Source organism: Plutella xylostella, chromosome 28 (assembly GCF_932276165.1).
Source record: "Plutella xylostella chromosome 28, ilPluXylo3.1, whole genome shotgun sequence".
Lineage (NCBI taxonomy): Eukaryota > Metazoa > Arthropoda > Insecta > Lepidoptera > Plutellidae > Plutella > Plutella xylostella.
This window is the reverse complement of record NC_064008.1, coordinates 1,310,018-1,335,008: the sequence shown is the minus strand read 5'-3', so window position 1 is coordinate 1,335,008 and position 24,991 is coordinate 1,310,018. Positions and strand designations below refer to the sequence as shown.

The 24,991-nt window shown below is 40.0% G+C and overlaps 3 protein-coding genes across 3 annotated transcripts; 2 read left to right on the top strand and 1 right to left on the bottom strand.

Annotated features, from left to right (window-relative positions):
* Window positions 1-3,412: 3,412 nt before the first annotated feature.
* On the top strand, window positions 3,413-14,680 carry LOC105389407 (vanin-like protein 2). The gene is made up of 9 exons (XM_048631340.1): window positions 3,413-3,548; window positions 5,819-5,908; window positions 6,959-7,045; window positions 9,973-10,115; window positions 11,167-11,354; window positions 11,719-11,868; window positions 12,301-12,468; window positions 12,857-12,983; window positions 13,656-14,680. The coding sequence occupies exons 1-9, from the start codon at window positions 3,483-3,485 to the stop codon at window positions 14,032-14,034; spliced, it is 1,398 nt and encodes a 465-aa protein (XP_048487297.1). The 5' UTR covers window positions 3,413-3,482; the 3' UTR covers window positions 14,035-14,680.
* Window positions 14,681-14,706: 26 nt separating this feature from the next.
* On the bottom strand, window positions 14,707-18,377 carry LOC105389421 (chymotrypsin-2). The gene is made up of 7 exons (XM_048631158.1): window positions 18,353-18,377; window positions 17,477-17,577; window positions 17,262-17,353; window positions 16,385-16,631; window positions 15,906-16,052; window positions 15,380-15,478; window positions 14,707-15,027 (listed from the first exon to the last, which is right to left on the bottom strand). The coding sequence occupies exons 1-7, from the start codon at window positions 18,375-18,377 to the stop codon at window positions 14,893-14,895; spliced, it is 846 nt and encodes a 281-aa protein (XP_048487115.1). The 3' UTR covers window positions 14,707-14,892.
* Window positions 18,378-21,178: 2,801 nt separating this feature from the next.
* LOC125490820 lies at window positions 21,179-22,030 on the top strand. The gene has a single exon (XM_048631157.1). It carries the CDS (start codon window positions 21,179-21,181, stop codon window positions 22,028-22,030), a length of 852 nt encoding a protein of 283 aa, XP_048487114.1.
* Window positions 22,031-24,991: the final 2,961 nt, after the last annotated feature.

The following is a 24,991-nucleotide window of genomic DNA, read 5'->3' as shown; positions in this document are numbered from 1 at the left end:
TTCTCTTCGTATCTGTGTAAGTATCTTTGTGAATCAATTTCGTACTACGTAGTAGATAGATTAACTGTTTGGATAAGTAAGTATGCATTCCGTAGTGTCTACGAAAAAATACACTGAAAAATTTGGCTATTCAATCCATGTATAGCTGTTGTGTATACCATCGCTTTGGTGAAGTAAAACCTCGTGATGAAACCTCTTAGACAAGTGAAACCTGCATATAAGTATTTAGATTTAGCAAATCTAGATATCATGTGAATCCACCAACCCGTAGTGGACCAGCGTGGTGGGAAATGGTACAAGCTTAGGAAGACAGTTTTGTTTGGTGATATGCACAAAGGTTCCACTCGAGAGAGCCAGGTGCAGGTACCTAACCCATCAACAGATATATAGGTTTTAGAGAATAAAAGGCATCTAAATTATTCGGTTTCAATTGACCTATATAATCTAATTATAGTCAGTATGATGTTTATGTTATGATGAACTTGCAAGTTGTTTTCCAGTTGCGTCCAAGTTATCACTATCAGCATCGTAGCGAGTGGAATAACTAAGTAGGTATATTAGGTATAATTATAATAGGTACATAATATACCTTAAGAACTATTTACGAGTTAGTAACGTACGTAAATGACCTACTTACTGCACTGCATCATGGGGTCAAATCAAACACAACAATGATTAAATTCCACCCTTCTTCCTAGCGAGTCGGTTACAAAAACTATTAGCTATAGCTTAGGGTTTGTCGCCGGTCACCGCGGTAAAAGGATTGACCAGACACTTAAAAAGTGTTAGGTACTTAAACATAAACAAATGAATATACTGAAATATAAATAAATAAAGTTTATTTCATAGCATTTATGTCCACATTTGAAAAGGAAACAACGATATTGTGTAATATTTTACTATCATAAAATATATTTGAATGGCGGGTTTTATTTATAGTACGCACCTATAAATACGTACCTATTATTTATTCTACACTAGCTGTTCCCGCGCGCTTCGCTTCGCCTTAAAAAGTTTGCCCGTGGGAATTCCGGGATAAAAAGTAGCCTATGTTCTTTCCCAGGGTCTAAACCGTATGTATACCAAATTTCATTCAAATCCGTTCAGTAGTTTTGGCGTGAAAGAGTAACAGACAGACAGACAGACACAGTTACTTTCGCATTTATAATATTAGTTAGGATAGTTAGGATTTCCAGGTACTTTATTAGGTACTTACTTATATATTTAGGATTTCTTTTACAGGGATGTTTATTATGCTAATGCACTTAAAATCTGTAATCTGACGTGGTACCTAGTGTTCATTAGGTATTCCAACGAACCGATAACCGGTGGGATAAACGAGTTCTTAAGTGGAGACCTCGAACTGGCAAGCATAGCGTGGGACGCCCTCAAACCCGCTGGACCGACAATCTTAGACTAAGTAGTAGTTGGTAGTGGCTGGATGAGGAAGGCCGACGACAGAGTATTGTGGCGCTTCTTAGAAAAGGCCTGTGTTCAGCAGTGTATAATTACGGTCTGATGATGATGATGATGAATTTACACACAATAATGTACCAAGCACCTGATCTTTTCATATCTCCCGAGGATTGCAGTTCTGCATCCATAAATTGCCGTAATCTGACAATCCATTCAGCGTTATCTAAAGTCATTTAATTCTACAATTTTTCCAATGAGCCTGTTGTGTGATATCTTCTGATACTATCACGCGTCTGAAGCGTGGTTTGCGAGTGGACATGAGCTGATAAAACGAAAGGGTGAGTGTGTAAATGTATAAGTATACTTAATGGGTAGGTACCTATAGACACACTTTCTTCTTTCGAGTGACTCGTGTTCGAATTGGTGTGACATCGCCAGACCTAGACGGCCCGATGGTGTAGTGGTTAGTTATTGACTGGTTTGTCGGAGGTCCCAGGTTCGAACCGTGATCAGGGCAGATATTTCGTCGTCGTGGGGCCAAGGGAGTCAATTATGCACTCTTGGGGAAGGCCCATGTCCTGAATTGGTACCTACCTATAATACCATAATATATGCTGTACTTTTGCGTTATTTTGCGTGTCGCTTGAAGATAAAATTAATCTCCATCTCCGGTCAGACAGACAGACCTATAAACCAACGGAACGTACCAACCCCCAGAGAGCAAAAAAAAAAAAAACACTCACTCACGCCTTGTACTAATGTACTCCCTTGCGGGGTAGGCAGAGGTACATTGCTGCACCCACTTTTCGCCAGAGTGTTATGTTAGTCCAATGTAATAGGGGGCGGGCCTATTTCCATTTAACGGGCACATCCAAGACCCGAGAACAACTATCTGTGTTTAAACAAATATCTGCCCCGGCCGGGAATCGAAACCGGGACCATCGGCTCAGTAGTCAGGGTCACTAACCACTACGCCATTCGGTCGTCTAGCAAAAGTTATGGATGGTTATTCGTTGCTTGTTGCGTTTCTGAATTTCGACATTTCAGAGAGGTGTCACACAATCGGTACGTTTAGTTAGCAAATCGTTTTCGTAAAGATGATCCTCGACACAATACCTAATCCACTGTAAATCTACCAAAAGATTAAAGCTTTCACTTTATTCAGCTGACTTCTGTTTGTTTGATTGTTATCGTGTTTTTATAAATAGCACTAGCACGCGGCTATCACGCGATGGAAAGCAAGTGAGCAACTTGTTCGTGAGATAACCCCTAGAATTGCAACTGTAATCAAAGACTTATCCACCACTTATCTATCTATCTAAGGAAACAAACTACTGTAATTCCATTTATCTATTTGCGAATTTTCTATGACGTGGGCATAGACTAATACACTAATGGGAAACGTAGGTAGCCCTTATGAATTCGATAGACAGAGATATTTCTTATTCTTGAATAAAAAAGTTGAATCTGTAAACTAAACTTATATCAACAAATTAAACCCAATCTCTAACAATCTTATAGGTCCTTACCTACTTTTAACTATTCCTTTTCTCATCCTCCACTTCCATTTTGTCAAAAAGTTTTAGTTTTTGTTCGTCTACCCACCCTATTCCCCTACCAATGCACCGATTCTATTTATGATGAATGGTCCCAAAACATTGCTTAAACAGTTAAATAAGGGGAAATGTACCGGCGATACCGGTTCCACATTTGTATCATGATCGCTTGCTAGTTTGAGTTACTAAAATGTTGACACACTTATCAATATTTCCAGCAAAAAATGATATTTAAGGAAACGCTCATAATGTAGAATTTTAAACAAAATATATGTATAATATAGTTTGACACCGTATTGACCGGCTTTCAGATACTTATTAGAAAAAATCATCAGTATACATGATAATATAAGCTCATCTCGCCTTTCTCATTGTTCCTAGTCCTTATCTTCAATACTCATGCTCACATGAATAATTTTTCTCTCTTTCTACTCCATTCGTTTGAATCCTGTGGTGTGGAGTACGCGCGTTTTTGGATCTTCAATAAAATATTTCAAAAAATAGTTGAAAATGCGGGGTGTTTTTTTAAATTTTGTGGTTACGCTGTTATGTTTTGGAGTCACATTTTCTGAAGTTGTAAGTATTTTTAAGATTTATTTTATAACTAGAGAAATATAATTTTATGAAGGTATTGTATATTTTTTATGACATAGATTTATTTTATTATTTATTATTATTTATTATTTAACTCTTTATTGTACAAATATTACAAATAAAAGTACAAAGGGTGGACTTAACGCTAAAAGCATTATATTTTATAATATTTTATTGTGTGGTCGGTGGTTAAATATTTAATATAGGAATACATAGGTAAAAAAGAAAAGACCTAAACGCTTTTATAAAAAAAATAACTAGATAACTAGGTACCTACTATTAGGTACTTAGTAAAAATAAAAACGCGTGACATTTTTTATCATCTACCCACGACCGACGACCTAGCATTACATAAGTACCTTAGCAAATAAAAGTTTCAGAGTTGGTCTCCTAATTAAAGTTTTTCAGTAAATTCAGTTCCCGAAGTTACAGTGCCTGTAGAAAGTATCCTTACACTTAAACTGATAAAGTTCCACTTATTTGCACCTCCAACAATAAGACTTAAATTAATGGAACTCAATTTAAAAATGAATGGAACTCAATTTAAAACCAAAGTAATTAATTATCATCTCACTTAGTATTAATTAAGTTCACGTTAGATACTAGATCACAAGTTAGCAACAATTATCAGGAGTCATTCGTTGAAGGGCAAATCTTCTTAAAGTTTTGTTATTGATGCATAAACTTCCGATACACGCTAAACAAATAAACATTGCACACCATACATCATCATCCAGCATCCAGAGGGTCATAAGCTATGTTGGCCCTAAATATTACCTACAGATCTAGTACCTAAGATTTATTTTTTAACCCCCAACGAAAAAGAAGTGCGTTATAAGTTTAATGTGTCTGTGCATGGTAGCATAGCGTAGTGTGCTTAGCCCTAGTATATCAAAATCGGCTTAGCTGTTCAAAAGATATGTCAATTTTAGTGTTCAATGTCGGGGGTTTTTAACATTGGTTAGGTTATTATTGGACTTTTCTATATAAGCACTGTAGAATTTATAAACTATAATATCTAGATGGTTCACACTAAGGACCAATACTTTCTAGATCAATCTCTGTTAGGAGTTAACAAGGAAACGCGGGTGGGTTGATCCAAAGGGCTATCATGTAATCATGAGCTTAAACAAACTGAATTGAAACAAGATTCATAAGCTCAATAGACAAAATCTAACCAGCTGTAACCCCTAAAAATAATGTTTATTTTTATGTTTCAGTTGAAATATAAATCACAATCATTATAGGGCAGCAAATAATAAACAATAGGTAGTTACTTAATTCATAAAATAATTCTCAAAACCAAAGGATGGCTCGGCTCATAGTAATTAAAAAATACATACCGACGAATTGAGAACTTTAGTTATGAAAAGCTCTTCAAAACACTTCCACCAAAGTTCGTGATCTCTCCATTTACCAAAGAGATTAGAAGCTTCCTGCGGGCTTCGGGGACGTTCCACTGTCCTTCTCTGTCTGGTCCTTGGGAAAGAAAGAGATAGGACGAAAACAAAGGACGATAAGAGGAGACGTTAATAGAAAGGGATAGGATAAATAGATCTTTTGTACTAGGATATGTATTGTACTAAAGAGATTTTGGGACTAAGCAGATGCACAATTTTATATTCTTTTACAAAACGTGGTCGGTATAGTTTTTTTGCTGTTTTATACAAACTTTTAGTACTTACTAAAGGTGCGATATGAATTGCGGAATACTTAGTATTTTTTTTAGATATTATACTAACCTTATACTTACTTAATAAACTTTTCTCCATATTCGAGCTTAGTTTTAAATAAAACAATATTTTTTATCAAGCAATTCCATTACTTTATGGTGATGACCTTTTGTAACCCTTTCATTTATCGATGAGCGAAATGGTCGCATTATTTTGTTATGGAAATATTTTATGCAGTAAGTACTTATGTGGAATACCTATCTCATCCGCCCATAGTCGTCCACTATTTGACATGTATAGGCCTCTCCCAAGCAGAGTCACAACACTCGGTCCTCGGCCCTCCTCATCCAACCACTACCAGCCATCTGTCTAAGGTTGTCGGTCCAGCGGGTCGAAAGGCGTCTCACGCTACGCTTGCCTTTTCGTAGTCTCCACTCGATAGAACGGTACCTCGATGGAACAGGTATACATAGGTATTAAGCATACGTAAATACGGGTTGCTCTCTTATTTTATTTATAATATTTGTGCAATAAAGAAATTTGTACAATACTTAATAATATATTAATGTTTATTTTCAGGGGTTCTACAAAGCCGGTGTGGTGGTGAACCTGAAAAATGGACCTGAAGTGGAGAGCTTTGACCGTTACATTGAAGAAGCTGGCAAAATGGTGAGAAATTATTTTTATTAAAATTAAATAATAGAGGGCACATAGCTATGTCCTCATTACCTTATATGATTTGTTGCAAATATTCAGTTAAGTAGGTACGTGCTGAAATTATGTATCTATGACAAAACCTTTCTTTGTCTTACCTCAACCTTATGACCTGCCATTTTTTTACACAGAAAATACAGCTAAGTACATATGCAAATAGGCAGATGCCTAGGTATTACATGGTACCTAGGTAGTCATCGAAATGTCCATGGAAAGAGCTATGCTATTAGTAGATTTCTTAGACAAGTAAAAGATTTACTACTCATAATATAATAACAAACAAAAATACAATTACAATATAACAACAAAATATTTCATATCCATACGTCCAAAACAAACACTGGTCTGCACGCCCCAATGAACAGAATCTGCCAGGAGTGCAATGAAATTAGTACTAAGCTTCCGAACATAGATATCTTTAGTGACAGTTTACCCAAGTTCCAAAGTGGAATACTGCAACTATTTTCAGTATAAGTTAATTTCAGTATTAGTAATTTTAATTAACGAATTTACAATATTTGTTAATATTTACATTTGAATTCTATTGTCAATATTTTAATTTTGTTATAAAATTTTAATTTTATTACTTTTAAGGTTTGTTGATTTTAATAATGTTGTATACGCCTGTAACTGGCATATCGTATTAGATATAAGACCTTACAACATATCTTTTAAAGACTGTAATAATATGTATGCTGTTGGTGTATCTTTAATAATAAATAAATAAATAAATAAAGGTATTATATAGTAATGGTACTGGGTAGGTATATAATATCTACCGGAGAACCTATAACCTTTGCCGTTGGCGTCAATTAGTCATCATCATCAGGAATGTACTTAACCAAAATAAACCGAAATATTCAATGTTATATCGATGTACTTACTTAACTTAGATTAAGTACCATGACAAAGTTCTTAATTACCTACCTACTTACTTACAGATGCATTGTTAAACTTTTTGTATGCAAAACATATTTCATTGTGTATTTTTTATGTTTTCTTCAGAAACTGGATATTCTGATGCTGCCGTCTTCACAGAACGAGGGTCAGAGGTCCTCCATTCAGAAACGTGATGCTAATCATTATGACAACGTACGTTTACTTTTTCACTAATTATTACTTTTTATGAATCGTGACTTAGGCACAAGAACTGTGATACGGCTCGCGACCTATCACGTGAGTACAAAATGACAACGAAAAGCGGGTGTCTCGCTTGCGAGTCACCCGCTGCCTTCCCTGTTCGGCGTTTAGGGGTTACAGTCGTGAGCATAATATGGAAGGCCAAGGACAGAGTGTTGTTGACAGAGCAGTGGACGATTAAGGGCTGATGATGATGATGATGATGATGATGCGTATACAGATACACTTTGATACATTCAGGACTGTTGTGGTCCAAGCACTTATCTCTTAGTCATAAAAATACGATACTAGATTGACTATCTAATTAAATTTCACCTAACGTGCCTTGATTGTCTTAAATTGGTTCATGGAACCATTACCTAGTTACGTAAATTGTAAAATATCTATGCTATTTATATAAGTATGCAATGCTTCTTCATATCGTTATGGTGAGCTAGAGTTTGAAGGTCAGATTAGCGCCAGTAGCTGACTGCCCAGTGCCCAGGGTATTCCTGACGTATACGGTCAGTGTGTCTATCACGGGCTAACGTGGTAATACTAATTGTAGTCACTTATCATACAAATTGCTATCGAATTACGCTAGCGATTTGAGTTGACAGCACTCGTGATCGAGGCCCTGTATACATGGAGCGCCAGGCAAAACCTTGGGGTCCTTGTATGTCCTGCAGTAGACTATAACCATGGTGTACTTATGGGAGTTTTAACAGGGGCTGCTTTTAAACCTGCAGCTTATTCATGTGGGATGAAAATGAAACCGCCGGATGCACTTGAACAACGTTATTTAATTTATTTTAAACCCAACATGAGAAAACAATCTTTACTGCTAGACGCCATATTTACAAGAGAATATTTATAAAAGGAAACAGATCATAGTCAATACCTACTTCTATTACCAACTCTATGTTCCTACTCCTACAACCCGGCCATCCTGCAGATAGTCTGCCCTCAGACTATGAAAAATTATACAACATAAATATTTACTGACTACCTTTAAACATCATTTAGAAAACACAAAGAAAAAACTAAACCTGAACCTTTCAGTGTCTTTTAACACAGTAAAACTACAATATAAACTTATTATAACAAACAAATATACACAACCAACTTAACTCCTATTGAAATAAAAATGCCACCGTAATTAAAACACACTCATTCTTCGTCACACATTCATCATAATCATCAAATAAAAACATAGAAATCACCTTCTTCAGAGTCCTATAAATCTAGGCAATGGCTTCATGTAAGTGTTTAGCGTAAAATGTGATAGTCTTTTTCCATTGCGTCTTTCATAATCTTATCAGAGAAATTACAACTCTCTTGTACCCTCTTCGCGATTTCTTTCTTCTTAATGTTCTCCTCATTTCCTTTGTAAGATATTTGATTCTCTATCAAACTATCTTGATTCTGTCTACATTCTTCTAAACATCTTTTTTCATACACCTTCTTATTAAGTACCCTGTTATCGACTTTTCTCCTTTTAGGGCCATCTTTCTTCTTCAACACACAAAGAACCTCGCCTGATAAATGCTCTTTTTCAACCACCTTTTCACCTTTTTCTTCCACAATCTTTATCTGACTCTTTACCTCTTCAAATTTTGGTTCAAAAATCTCCTTAATACTATTCAGCTCGATTGGCGCCTCTTTGAAAAGTTCCTCCTTTTTATTTTCCAAAACCTGTTTATTTACAAAATGTACAACTTCCGTTTGACAACTGATAGAACTTGTCTTCGTATCTATGCCTGTCACTTCTGTTTCCTTCGAATAATCATTGCTCATATTAGTCGCCTCGTCCATTCTGACTTCGAACATAATCGAGGGCTGCTTTGCCGACATCTCCGACTGACATCTGTGTCCGCTGCTCTGTCGCTGATCAGGATCCTGCTTTACCGACACATCCGTTGGTCGTTCGCCTCTTGTCTCCTCCTTAGCTGATGCTGCCATCTTCCTTTTCATGTATTCATAAATCTTCAGCTTTTCCTTCAGGTCCGGATATGTCGTGACACCATACAGCATGACCTTGTGTATCACGCAGTCTTCGATACCATCGACTATGTATTGGATTGCTACATAGTCTTCAAATCCACCGCGCTTCCCCAGCTCCTTCATCACCAGCATGTACTCATAACAGCTCTCATCGCGCTTCTTCTTTCGGTTTGTCATGAGCTCGTGGATCACCTTCGGGTTGATATCATCGGGGAACTCCTCCAACAGAGCCTGCTGCAGCTCGTCAAAACTCTTAAACATCTTTTCACTGCGGAGCCACAGACCTGCTACCCCAGTCAGTGCCCTTCGCGCCATCAGCAGCTTCTGTGAAGGTGACCAGCCGAACACCTCCGCATTGTCACTGATCTCCTCCACCCACCTTGCCGCCGGGTACGTCGGGTCCGCTCCCGTGAACCGCGGGATCGCCGCCTGCATGCTGAGCATCATCATGTCATTAATTTTTAACCTTCACCGTATTAATAATCCGTATAAATCATTATCACCTTCAACTTTCACCTTAAATTTCACCTTCATTAATTTAGAATTTTCACCATTTTAGTCCGCCGCCATCTTTTCCGTTTGTGAATCGCTTCACGAACACGCCCCCTTATTTACATTATTTACACCTTATTTACACCATCTTCAGCACCTTTGGCTTATTCTCATCCCGGACGAGCCCCCAAAAGTTGTGGGATGAAAATGAAACCGCCGGATGCACTTGAACAACGTTATTTAATTTATTTTAAACCCAACATGAGAAAACAATCTTTACTGCTAGACGCCATATTTACAAGAGAATATTTATAAAAGGAAACAGATCATAGTCAATACCTACTTCTATTACCAACTCTATGTTCCTACTCCTACATTCATGATACCCCTCTATCCCTCCACAGATGATAAAGTCCATCTCATCATCAGCTCGCTCAGCCAGGGTCTACGTGATGGCTCAACTGGAGGAGAGCGTTAGATGCAACGAACAGTACGAGGTGTTTGAGAACAATGTGGTGTTTGATAGAGATGGCAGGATGGTGTCTGTGTAAGTATATGTTGATATGATTGTCATAAAATCTTCCATCCATCAGCCATCAATCATCTGCTCTTCTATAAATTGTTTATTCAAAGTCAATCAAAAGGTTGTAGAAGCACACCTTGTGGTGCCACACCGTCCTGATCTATTCTTACAATTTGTAGTTAAAAGACTAAAAGGATGAGGAAGGATGTAGGCAGAGTGTTAGGAGGAGACTTAAATCCAGTATTGGAGGATTATTGGCTGTTGATTATACAAACTCAACGTAAGAATTAAAAGGAAAGGTTCAAAGTCCAAAGTCTTTCTATTGGTGACTGCGAGACTATCTCAAGTCATGAAAGAAATGATAGATTTATCAATATCACTATCTGTGGTTGTGGCTTTTTGTATTGGGTGGCTATATAAAAGCATACTAAACTTATCGTTTATACTTTCACGCATCCATTTATCAGATAGATTAGCTGTAAACACGAGTTTATCCTGATATTATGTTGTTGAAACGCCTAATAGTTTTATTTATCATGATTCATGACTGTTTATCGGACATTCATTAGTTTTAATAATATTGAACTTGACTTGATATTGAGTAGGAAATAAATATCATTACGTAGAAGTACCTATCAATCTTTCATAGCTGTCATATAAATATCACAAATTCTTTAGTTTATAATCCTGTCGTCCAGATTGATACCACATGTGACTCCAACACTAACTGCTTGCACAAACAAATTAAATCTAGATTTAGAGTAAAATCACGATTTAAGAAACGACAATCCATATAAATTAATGGTTAAATCGAGATTTTACACTAAATCTAGATTTAATTTGTTTGTGCAAGTCGGGGTAAGTCATCCAAGTACACTTACTCAACTGAGATGTTCAGTATTCTTATTAGCGTTGTCACCGTGGTGAAAAGGTTAGTTAGACATTCAGATATTCACTGTTAGTAGCTGACTTCCCAGTGTGCATCAGACGTACATATATATGCAAAGTAAATGCGTCGCCTATTTCAAACGTCCCAATTTTGCATCTTTATCTAACACCACCTCTTCACCTTCAGTTTCAGGAAGCCCGTCAACCTGATCAACAGTTGCAACACAACGCTGCCAGAGGTCGCTGAGTTCTCCACTGACTTCGGCGCCTCGTTCCAACATGTGGTTGAGGAGGACATCCTCAGGAGTAGCCTGGTTGGTGGGAGGAACTACATCGGAGCGGGAAGATGGGAGGATGAACTGCCGTTCCTGACTGGTAAGTTGTTTTCGTACCTTCAAGGGATAAGAAAACTTGAATGACGATTCTTTGTGTCATCTTTGTTCATAAGAGGAGTAGGTATATTTTAGTGAAAGGAGCATGGACTGGTATTGTATTACTGAATAGTTTAGGATCTAGATCTAGGCTGTAGGTTTAGTCACCGTCGTGTTCAAAGCATTGGTCAGTCAGATTAGTGTCACCTCATTAAGGTCCATTTGTCCAAGATCCTTATTAATTTATACAAAGTAGTATCGCTTCGTAATTTAACTAATTATAAGTATCGTTGTAGCTATAATTATTATTAGTATTACGGATTTCCTCCCTTGTGCAATTACTTACCTATCCCTATTTTTCATTTCAGCTACCCAGTTCCTCTCATCATGGGCTAGCTCTGCTGGTGTGAATCTTCTCTTCAACTCTGGACTCTTCAGCAGTAGCGAAGTTAAAGTAGTGTCGCTCGACGATGGAAGTAGTTTATATGTAGCTGAGCTGCTGAAAGAGCCCAAGACAGGTGAGATTACGACAGATAGACGCTGAGGTGCAAAAAGGAAAATCTATGCTAATGTCGACCTTAAATGTATTGCTGCCTTGCTTGGATAAACTAACTATACTGACAGAAAGAAACAGACATCGATTTAATACCGATATTAAAAGCTTAAAGTTCCTTTCTGCAACTTGACAAGAATGCGGTTTGCCAAGCTTATCGATTGCATGACAACTATAGTATAACGGAGCATTGCAGCTCTTCTGTTGTTGAAATAAGTTATCATTCCTAATTTATTTGTGACCACTGTTTAACTGGAGAAATTATCTTTTTACTTGTATGAAACATTCTTATCCAAATCTTTGCATTTGGTCAAACAAAAGGTTTCTTGAATCTTTGTAAATTCAATACTTTATTTTGAAAGTAGGACTTTCTCAAATAACATTCCCCATGTTTCAGGCTCACCACCACATTCCCTTCCCTACCCCGCCCCCTCTAAGATCTCCAAGCACGAAGACCTGAGCCAGTACAGCATGAGGCCACTCGACGTGGAAGCAGCAGCGAGGGGGTACCGGGACACTGTGTGCGATGAGGGCTTCTGCTGCGAGTTCTATGTGAAGATTGGTGGTGAGTTAATGTTGGGTTTCGATGTTATTTGTAATTCATGAAAAATCAACAGTTTCTATCTAGTCTTTACTTACATTGTTACACCTGAAAAATCTGTTAATTGATCCGCCATTTTGATTTTATCTGCATTTCTTATCCTGTCATGACTCTGGCAATTTCTTTTATCACAAACGTGCAAGAGTGCACTAGTGGCTTTCACTTTTCTATAGTACGCACGCCTATTGATGTCGTGTTGTTAGTTAGAAATAAGAATCGATAGTTTTAGACATCATCATTAACAGCCGATAATCGTACACTTTCAAATATCTCAATAAATAAACCTCCTAAGAAAAACCACAAACTCTGTCCTCCGATTTAGATAAGACAGACTTCTTTTTCAACTTTCCAGAGCCCTCCCAAGCTGCATCAAACTACTCACTCGCCGTGTTCAGCGGGGCTCGCCACGGCGCCCGACACAGCCTCGGGGTGCAGACCTGCGCACTGCTGGCGTGTAGCAGCCGCAGCTGTGTTGTTGAGTGAGTTTTACTTATATTTTGAGGGTTTGAAAAAACCTTGAAAGGCAATTACGGATCAATGATATGTTTTCCATCTGTCTGCGTCTGTCAAAACCCTTTCTTTAGAATAAACAGTAGCCTATAAGATATCGCTGTTAGCGATAAGACAGGCAATTGCGCATTATTTCTGGTATAAGTACTTTAGGTTCTGTTATATTGGTCACCAATAAAGATATATTATATTCTATTCTAACTCGGTAGTTAGGTATAACTTAAGTTTTAGGTGCTTAGTTTGATAGGTATTCATTTAACACTCACTTAGCTCCATAACGTGCCATTCGGTCTCCCAACTGTGTTATAGTTACTTAATTAGATAAATTTGGACAACAAACAATGGACGACCGAATGGCGTAGTGGTTAGTGACCCTGACTACTGAGCCGGTGGTCCCGGGTTCGATTCCCGGCTGGGGCAGATATTTGTTTAAACACAAATATTTGTTCTCGGGTCTTGGATGTGCCCGTAAAATGGCAATAGGCCCGCCCCCTATTACATTGGGACTAACATAACACTCTGGCGAAAAGTGGGTGCAGCAATGCACCTCTGCCTACCCCGCAGGGGAGTACATTAGTACAAGGCGTGAGTGCGTGTGTGTGTGTGTGTGTGTGTAATTAGATAAATTTTGTTTTTTGCAGGCCGAAAACCTCCACCTCAAGTGTGTTTTTCGAAGAGATCCACGTGTCTGCAAACTTCTCGAAACAAAACACGATCCAGCTGCCAACGTCCCTAGCCTCAACCATCTTGCCACTTCCACAGGATTCCTACACTTTTGAAAGCAAAACCGCCGTCGATAATACCATCACTGTCACAATGAATCTTGAAAAACCCAGCCAAATAATCACTTTCGGTATCTTTGGAAGAGATTTTTCCAATGATATCAGCATTGTCTCATCAACTCAATACTCTGATAATGAAAGTGATGGCATATTCAATGAAGATCTCATCGATTACGTTTGGATCAGGTTGCGAGTACTAATTTTCATCGTCTCTATTTACATTTTAGAGATGTTGTAAATTTAGTTTTTCGTTTCACCAGTGAATTGCATTTTTTCTTTGTTAGTTCTAAGCATCGATGCATGTACGGTACAAAATAAATTTATGAAGGTATTCTGTCCAGATATAGACAGATGTTTATGTTTAATTGTGTGGTTAGAATAGGTGGGCTTTAAGTACCATTTAAGTGTACCATTCTAACATGAAATTCAATAATACGAACCCGTGTTTCGATAAATTGAGATTTAGTATTTATTTTACTATCTGTTTAATCTTCTCTGAGTGATAGATTAATTTCAAGAACAGTTGGAATAATAATAATATTTTTCAACATAACCATCATAATTTGGTTACTTATAAGATGGGAGTTTATGTTCTTCATATTAAGTATCTTAATTATGTTATTAATCTATGATAATTTTAGATTTAAGAAGGTACTACAATTTTATGTCCAACAATAATTAATTGTTAAAGCAAATTTACGAATGTATACGATAGAAACGTAAGAATGTTGAAATAAGTATGTTTGGTAACGACTGATAAACAAAGGAATTGAAATTTCATCACAAAACTTTCCAGTGATTTTCTTCCAATTTCTTTGCTCAACTGTGATATTAGTTAGTTTATAGCATGAGTTTTGTATTAATAAAGAGTTTTCTAATTTAAACAAAGTCGTTATCATTATCTCAGAGGACCATTGTGAAATAAAAGAGCTTGTGTTGAATTGAAAATTTACTAGCTACACCTAATATAAAACAAAACTTAATAAGAAAACAAAACACAATCAAAGTATTACAGATTTACAGAAGCAGTTACCCTCAAAATGAGCCCAAGTAGTCAGTCAGGATCAAATCTAAATTCATTAATTGGATAACAAGTTTAGTGCTGCAAAGTCCTGTGTCTGTTAGTAAAGTATGTCTTGTCGTTTCTTCGCTTGATGTGGTACAAGTCCCTCAAGTGGTCTTCATCATCATCGTACAGTGTCTTCTCGATCCATCCCATGTAGGCTTCCACCTAGAACAAGTGAATTTTATTTACTGAAGAGTCTATCTCTAACTTTACTGAAAATAATCTATCTTGCCAATCCTTCCCCCACGATGGAAAATGCTAGTATGTCCCACTGTTGTCACCGACAGAAGATTTATGTATCATACATTCCTCATTATTTACTAGCGCTGAGGCACTCACTACCATGGCTATTGGTGTGCCTAGGCCTTAAGTAATACAAAGATAGGGACAGTCAGCCAAAGAATAACATTGGCCACCCAACCGCCAACAGTTCTACTCTGAGACTCATGGTTGGAAGATACAGTCATGAATCAAAATAACATTGTATCTTCCATAAAACATGCAAAGTATAGTTTACCTTGGTGTAGACATCAGGCTTGCCCCTCGCGCAGGGGATCCCCCAGGACACGACGCCGACCTGCCTCAGCTCTCGTACCAGCGGGCCGCCGGAGTCACCCTGTGGACATAGAGATAGACGGGTTTATTAAAGGTGTATAAGAAGAAGAATGACAATTATGGCGGCCAATCGAATTTGCCATCAATAGGAAAGTTTCCAACGATACGACAAGAAGAATTGGGAATAGTGAGTACAAAAATGAGCGTAGGAGTCGAATAAAGTGTCCAAGTCTGATTTCCCAAATGGATGGATAAGATTCACGTCACGACTAGAAGGAGCTACGCACAGGACCAGGTAAGTAAACTAGGTAAGTACCTATTTATTTGCACTTCTGTTATATAGATTGGAATTGCTTTCCGGACATCAGCTTTTCTACTGATATCCTAACCGAATTGGGAACCAGAATCTGTCTGAATACTCTCACCACGGTGACAAACCCTAACCTAGCTCTACTGTTTGTTGCCAACAGCCTAAGAAGAAGACTTACATGACAAGCCCCCTCGCCTTCCTTAGTGAGCGCACAGATCTGAGTCTCGAACACCGCGTTGATATTCTTGTGGGCTTCCTTGCACTCTTCGTACGTGATGGCTTTCAGGTCCAACTGCATGAGGTCGTTGGGAAGCCGTCCTGGGTACTGGAAGACAGAAAAACAATCAAACCCACGGTATTGTATGTAGGTACTAATATAGCGTAATTTATTACTAGATCTATCACTTTAAATTTATGGTTTGCAGAGCAAAGGAATTTGTATTCGAATCAAAATGAAGGCATTTATAGCTTAGCGCAAACTAGCCGGTAGTGATTGGATAACGAAAGCTGAGGACAGAGTGTTGTGGCGCTCCTAAGTCCAGGAGTCAACAATTTACAGGCTGACGATGATGGTTCGGCCACTATACTACTTGTAATAATGGGGATTAGAAAAGTACCAGGCGATCATAAAACACCAGAAGAACCCTCAACACTTACCGAAGTAGTTCCCCAACCAGTCAAGTACAAATCCTCTCCCTTCTCAACTGGTTCATCATTCAGTTCGACAGCATCGACCGTGCTACTAAACTCGATCTCGTCTTCAGTAAACAAGATGGCAATGTCATTCACTATCAGGTCATTGTCATAGGCTTCATGGTAGACGATCTTGCGGATCTTGTAGGCTTTACCTCCGGAGCGGAGTTGGTTGGTTCCGACCACAGCTTGGATGAATTCTGGGCGCGCCCTGGAGGAATGGAAGAGTGGATATTAAAAGGATGAAAAGAATCTTATGATGTGTGATGTAAGAGAGTCTACGGTTGTGGGTACGGTGATTGAAATGGAAGAGTGGGTATTAAAAGGATGAAAAGAATCTTATGATGTGTGATGTAACAGAGTCTACGGTTGTGGGTACGGTGATTGAAATGGAAGAGTGGGTATTAAAAGGATGAAAAGAATCTTATGAAGTGTGATGTAAGAGAGTCTACGGTAGTGGGTACGGTGATTGATTCAGTATCAAGGCGCCAGTTGGCGGCGGACGACACGGGGTTGCAACGTCACTACTATTTCTATGGACTCTTGATAACACGCAACCGAAAGTCTTGTAGTTTTTGTAGTTGTAGTTTCCAGTAATTGTATAGGGATGGCCGAATAAACAGAGGTTTTAGCTGAAACATCTTACGAATACCTACAACATCAGCTTGCAGATATGTATGTGCCTATGTAATTAGGACGCGTCGCAGTGTAGGATGGGGTAACGACTTCCGAAAGATGGTTGGTAACGATTTGATGTGGAAAACTCGCATCTTTCATGCTTTGGGAGAGGCCTCCGTCCAGCAGTGGACTGCTGTAGGCTGAAGAAGAAGTATATAGTTACCGTTCTACACAATGCGCAGCCGTCAACAGCACTCTCGGTGTCACAATAGATCCTCCGCAGAAGTGCCACACGCCCCAGTAGCGCAGGCTCACCTGGACAAATATTTTTTTTTTATTAAGCAAGTAGTCTTTTATAATGATCTTTTCATGAACAACTTTTTATCCAATGTGTTGTTGGTGTGTCTATTTCTATTAAATAAATAAATAAATAGTAACCTGGTACGGCACAGAGCCGTTGGCAGCCTTGGAGCCGCCCACGATGCGCTCCCAGTCGGCCCGCGCGGCTGGTGTTGAAGCGCTGAAGAGCTCGGAGAGGGCTGTGGGGGTTTGGGAGGTTAGTTTGCTGACGAGTGATATTTCAAATGTCGGTTATAAACGTAAAATCTGTTTTGTAATCTCAGATGTCCCGCGATTTTATTTTATTTCTAGATTTAAGTGCAGCTTTTGACACAGTCGACCACTCAATATTACTAACTAAATTAGAACACTACGGAGTAAGAGGACAAGCGTTTGACATATTTAAAAATTATTTACAAAATAGACATCAATTTGTTGAATTAAAATGTGACGACAACGGCACAGAAAGGGTTGTTAAGTCTAAAATGGTTAAGGTGACGAGAGGTGTTCCTCAGGGATCAATTCTGGGCCCAATCTTCTTCATCACCTTCACAAATGATCTCATCAGCTATATGTACCGAAATATCCCAAATATTGAATTAGTTTTATACGCAGATGATACAAACGCGGTACTGTATGCTGACGACCTTAACACACTGAATCAAAACGTTAGAGCAGCTCTCAGAGCTTTCGATACATGGTTCAGTAGCAACAATCTCCACTTGAACCCAAATAAAACTAGTGCTATTATCTTCAGAAACACAGCCAGAAATCATGATACGCTGGATATTGAGTTCAATGGAGATAAGATCGGTTTGGTTGAAGAAGTCAAGTTCTTAGGTGTTACCATTGACACATTCCTGAACTGGAAGCAGGAGCTTATATCAATAGAGGGTTCAATTAGTTCAGCATGCTTTGCTATCAGAAGCTTAAGAGATGAGCTTAGCCTCGAACGTCTCAAAATGGTATACTTACTGGAGTCGAGGTTAAGATACAGCATAATGTTCTGGGGTCAAAGTCATTACTACAATATGAGGAAAGCGTTCGTAAGTCAAAAACGGGCCATACGAACAATGGTACGAATTGCACCCTGGGTCTCCTGTAGAGAATTTTTTGTTAGGTTGGGCATCTTAACCGTCCCTTCCTTATACATTTTAGTACTTTTAACTTACCTCGCTAAAAACTTGCCTAGGTATGAGTCAGCTGACGAGAGAACGACAAGAAACAAGTCGAGACGGAAAGAAATTCGTATTGAAAATATTGAAATGTTGACGGCTAGACTGAAAATTGCGAAACACTGTGCGCGATACCAGGCAGTTTTCCTATATAACAAGCTTCCAATCGACTTAAAACAAATTGACAATGTCACAAGGTTTGAAAACGGTTTGCGTGCCTTCTTGTTGGAAAAGTGCTTCTACACATTAGATGAATATATCAATATGCATGATTGATTTTGACATTTTAATTGTATTAACTTCATAATTATTATAATTTTTTTTTTATTTATTATTAATTTACTCTAATTTATAACTACAATTTATTTATTCAATACTATTAAGTGTAAATATGTACTGCATGCAACAATTTATATTTTAATTTTTCTTGATTTAGTTTTTAGTTGTAAGTATTTTTAAGTGACATTCAGATACAATTTATTATTGTGAATTGAATAAATGATTGATTGATTGATTGATTAAGTGACGTATCTTCCTATTAGCGGGACAATCGACTGTTGATGAACCATTCAGGATCTGTCAATTTAGTACTTATTTGAGAAAAAAACAGACTTTAGGATAAACTTTCAGGGCACGCTGGGCGACTGACATCTAACCTTACTGGATAATCAGAGGATATAAGTATAAGTAAGGGGTATTTAAGTTAGATTCGCCCGCGACGACCGAATGGCGTAGTGGTTAGTGACCCTGACTACTGAGCCGATGGTCCCGGGTTCGATTCCCGGCTGGGGCAGATATTTGTTTAAACACAGATATTTGTTCTCGGGTCTTGGATGTGCCCGTTAAATGGCAATAGGCCCGCCCCCTATTACATTGGGACTAACATAACACTCTGGCGAAAAGTGGGTGCAGCAATGCACCTCTGCCTACCCCGCAAGGGAGTACATTAGGACAAGGCGTGAGTGCGTGTTTTTTTTTTTTTTTTTTTTTTTATGTCGCCCAGTCGGTGAGAGCCGAGAGCACCACGGTGACAAACCCTAGTTTAGCTCTATGGGTGTTTGTCAGATCAACTTCAATATCAAATTAACAAGGATATTTTGAATCACAAGACCTAAAGGGGGTTTCTTAAAGTTGTTAAGTACTTAGTACTTCTTCATCATCATCATCATCAGCCTATGTCAGCCCACTGCAGGGTATAGGCCTCCTCCATGTTATGCCAAGTCCCACGGTCCTGTGCTACACTCATCCAGTTTGGTCCAGTCACTCTCCTAATGTCATCGGACCAACGGGTCGGCGGTCTACCGACTGATCGCCGTCCCTCCCTTGGCCCTTCTTAGGCCCATTATAATCAACATATGAATAATGACATATGAATCAACAATATGAATACAATAATCAACAATATGAACACAATATGAATCAACATATTATGAATATCAAGTCTTAAAAATAAAATTTAAAATATTATAAAAAAATATCTACCGAATGCTGGCAAAACAGCCAGAACGGCCAAAGATAGGATTCGCACTTCCATTTTTGCACTATAAAAAACACTGAATAAGATATTTTGTCTGTCGCCTATTTTATACTTTTACAGAAAAAGTTATCTTAATTTTATGTAAACTATGCTAAAATTAGCGGTTGAGTAATAATGATATTTGGTCTACATTTTTATGTTAATATTTTACCCCTATGCCCTATGAACAAAAGTGCAGCACTATTAATTTCAGGAAATGCACTCTCAAATTCAGATAAATACAGGGTTTTACAAGAAGAAGGCTAGTATAATGAATGTCATAATTTATTCATGTTGCCAACAAAAGGGTATGTCATACATACTAAGCCGAAACCTGCATGTGCAGCATGCGCAAAAAAAATATCATTTTCTTTCAGAAACTTTGTTGGTCACGTGACTTTTTTACTATGGAGAATGTTTTAACTTTTTTTTTCGCAAATTTTGAAATTCTGATTTCATTTTCGGGCTTAGATTTACCATGCTGCACATGTAGGTTTAGCTGAGTATACCTTTTTTGCAACATCCTGTATACGGCTACGTATAGAAATTTTGGGGTTTCATACTTTGAATTTGATATTCATGGATTTGTGGCGTGTCCGCCACGCCCGCGATCAAAATCGCTCCGCTCATGCCTATAGTGGCAACCTCAGAGCACATCGATGCATCCCCGCTACCGCGCTAAGACCATCAGAGGGCTTTATTATCGCGCACGCATAACATCGGTTCCTCAATTTATTTGTACCAAATATTGTAATCCTTTATCTATAATATAACTTAATTATCGTAATCTTTTCTTTAATTTAAAACTCCAAACATAGCTATTAAATTTCAAAGTTAACTAAACCTAGGATAGGATTAGGTATAAATTCTTTTGTATGGTAGTTCGCCCTCGGCTACCTACAACTGGTGACCCCTATAAAAGCTGCAAGTGCAAGTGCGAAGTGCAAGTGAACATAGTGCTAAACATTAAAAAGTGCCTACCTAAACATCGCCGCTGAGATTTTTATTAATCGTATGACGGTACTTTTGCGAGTTGTTCATTTGTTATTTAACGCTGCGTTCATAGTGGCATAAGCGGAGCGGATCCCAACTTTTGCCGTGAAATTAATAATGTCTGTTTCGGATAAAGAGTTACCACAGGCCATCCAGCAACCTGAAATATTACGTGTTGGTGTTAAGATGCCGCCATTTTGGCCTGAAGAACCTGCCTTATGGTTCGCTCAAGTGGAAAGTCAGTTCGTTTTGTCGCGGATAACTACGGATGACACAAAATTTTGTTACCTCGTAGCCCAGCTGGATCATCAATATGCTGCCGAGGTCAAGGACGTCATCACCAACCCACCTGAAAAAGATAAGTACCTAAAGCTGAAAACAGAACTTATTAAAAGACTTTCCGCTTCTAAGGAAAAACGGGTCAAACAGCTGCTGATGCATGAAGAGCTCGGGGACAGGAAGCCTTCCCAGTTCCTCCGACACCTGGAAAGCCTGGCAGGTCCAGATGTACCAAAGGATTTCTTGTCTACAATATGGTCTAGTCGTTTACCTCACAGTATTCAAACCGTTGTTGCTTCGCAGAGTGAGCTTGCATTGGAAAAACTGGCCGAACTTGCAGACAAGGTGCACGAGATAGCCCCATCATCTCCCCAGGTGGCAAGTACCTCTTCAGCTCCTCCAACCGCGTACCACGACCTAACGAGACAGATAAGCGAACTTACCAGGCAGGTGGCCATGCTTACGTCCAAGGTAAATGACAGAAGCTACGATCGCGAACATCCATACTCCAACAGACGCAGATTCTCACGCAGCCGCTCCCGCAGTCGGTCTCGTCCGAGGCAACCTCCAGCAAACCACCCGCATTGCTTCTACCACTTCACCTACGGTGATAAGGCGCAGAAGTGTAAGGAACCGTGCAGCTTCCACAAGGACACAGAATCGGAAAACTGTCCGGGCCGTCGGAAGTAGCGGCCACCGACAGCCCTTCATCATCAGGCCGTTTATTTATCACTGACCGTTCCTCCAAGATGCAGTTCCTAGTGGACACTGGCTCAGACCTGTGTGTCTTCCCACGGTCAGCTGTCAAAGTACCTTGTACTAAAACTAAATACGACTGATAGCAGCCAACAGCTCAATAATAAATACTTACGGACCCACTCACTTACACCTGGACTTCGGGTTAAGAAGAGACTTCTCCTGGACTTTTACCATCGCGGATGTTTCCAAACCTATAATCGGAGTTGACTTCCTCCGGTACTACCACTTACTAGTAGACTGTAGAAACAACCGCCTTATCGATGGTATAACCTCTCTCAAGGTCAACGGCAAGCAGTCGGAGTCATCTGAAGACATCTCGTCGATAAAAGTTGTCACAGGCGACTCGGAGTACCATTCCTTGCTACAGGAGTACCCTGAAATAACCAAACCAGCTGGCCTGAATACCCCGTCTAAGCATAATACAATGCACTACATACGGACTACTCCCGGACCTCCAGTTGCTAGCAAACCAAGACGCCTGGATCCAACCCGCTTGCAAATAGCGAAGAAAGAGTTCGAGGATATGCTTATCAATGGCACTGCTAGACGCTCGGAAAGCTCATGGTCGTCGCCCCTGCATCTAGCAAAGAAAAAAGACGACGGCTGGAGACCCTGCGGCGATTACCGCGCGCTTAACTCGAGGACCATACCGGACAACTACCCGATCAGACACATTAATGACTTCACGTGTCAACTGAATGGATGTACCACGTTCTCTACGATTGATTTAGTAAAGGCGTATAACCAATTAAGGGTGAACAGCGACGATATATCGAAAACGGCGATTACGACACCTTTTGGATTATTTGAGTTCCCATTTATGACCTTCGGACTAAGAAACGCTGCTCAAACCTTCCAAAGGTTCATAGATGAGGTTCTTATGGGTCTAGATTTCACATTCGGATACATCGACGATATTTTGGTGTTCTCGAGGTCCCCAGAGCAGCACAAAGACCACCTTCGTCAAGTATTCGAGCGCCTGAAAAAGTATGGAATGCTTGTCAACACTAGAAAGTGCGTTTTCGGTCAACCAGAGGTCACTTTTCTGGGCTTCAAAGTTTCTGCAGCCGGTACGACTCCCCTTGAAGAAAAAGTACAAGCTATCCAGGAATTCCCTGTACCGAAAACGGTGAAAGAGCTCCGACGATTCCTGGGGGTATTGAATTTTTACAGAAGATTCATACCTAAAGCCGCACAACTCCAAGCACCTTTGAACGAAGTACTCGCAGGACCTAAAATAAAAGGATCACATCCAGTGCACATGACTCCCGAGCTTCTGAAATCATTCGAAGATTGCAAGGCGTCCTTATCGCAAGCAGCTCTTCTGACACATCCGGATCCTTCTGCTGAACTCGCCATAGCCTCCGACGCCTCAGACCTCGCTGTTGGTGCTGTCCTGCAACAAAAAATAGATAAAACATGGCAACCACTAGCATTCTACTCTCACAAACTTACCAATACAGAGAAGAAGTACAGTGCTTATGACAGAGAACTCCTAGCAGTGTATGAAGCCATAAAGTACTTCAGGCACATGGTCGAAGCTAGGACATTCTCCATCTACACGGACCATAAACCGTTAACCTACGCGTTCTCACTGACTAAAGAGAAATGCACACCAAGACAGTTCCGCTATCTAGACTACATTGCTCAATACACCACTGACATTAGATACTTACCTGGAAAAGACAATGTAGTGGCCGACGCCCTGTCCCGCGTTGAAGAAATCTCCGCTGCCATCGACTTCCAAGTTCTTGCACGACTTCAGAACGAAGACCCTGAACTGCAAGACTTGCTCCGCTTCGGAACTACCTTAAAACTGAAAAAGGTAGCCACGATGGATAGCAATCTTCCCATCTACTGCGATGTCTCCACTCAACCTCCGCGAGCATACATCACGCCAAGCCTCAGAAAGCAGGCATTCGACTCCGTGCACAATCTTCACCACCCTGGATGTACAGCTACAGTCCGACTGGTGACAAAAAGATTCGTTTGGCCAGGGATACGGAAAAACTGTAGAGAGTGGGCAAGACAATGCATTGCTTGTCAAACTAACAAAGTTTCCCGCCATACCATTGCTCCCCTCTCACCATTCCTCAAACCTACCTCCAGATTTTCCCACATACACCTCGACATCGTAGGGCCGTTAACTATGGTTTCTGATTACAGGTACTGTCTCACTATAATCGACAGATTCACCAGATGGCCCGAGGCGATCCCGCTGAAGGAGATCACAGCCGAGGCGTGCGCTGCAGCCCTGGTGTCTGGCTGGATAGCCAGGTTCGGGTGCCCCGCCCGGGTCACTACAGACCGCGGCCGGCAGTTCGAGAGCCACCTCTTCAAGGCCCTGACCGCCTTGATTGGTGCGTGCCACCTCACCACGACCGCGTATCACCCCCAAGCAAACGGTCTCGTCGAACGCATGCACCGGCAGCTGAAATCTGCAATCAGATGCCACTCCTCCTCACAGTGGTTCGAAGCCCTGCCCCTCGTACTACTCGGCATGCGCAGCGCCTGGAAAGACGACATACAGGCCTCTCCAGCAGAACTAGTCTACGGCGAGCCCCTTCAACTACCTGGTCAGTTCCTGAGCCCGAGCGACGACTACACTACCGGCGACGTGACGGAGTACGCGGCGCGACTGCGCTCACACATGGCCAAGCTGACACCTAGACCGACATCATGGCACACTTCATCTCCCTTCTACATCCCAAAAGACCTCAACTCGACCACCCATGTCTTCCTACGCCAGGACATGGTGCGCAAACCTCTGCAGCCTCCATACACTGGCCCGCACAAGGTCATCGAGCGTCAGCCCAAGTACTTCACCATAGAAGTGAAGGGCAAGCCAGTGAACGTGTCAGTCGACAGGCTGAAGCCAGCTCACCTGATGAG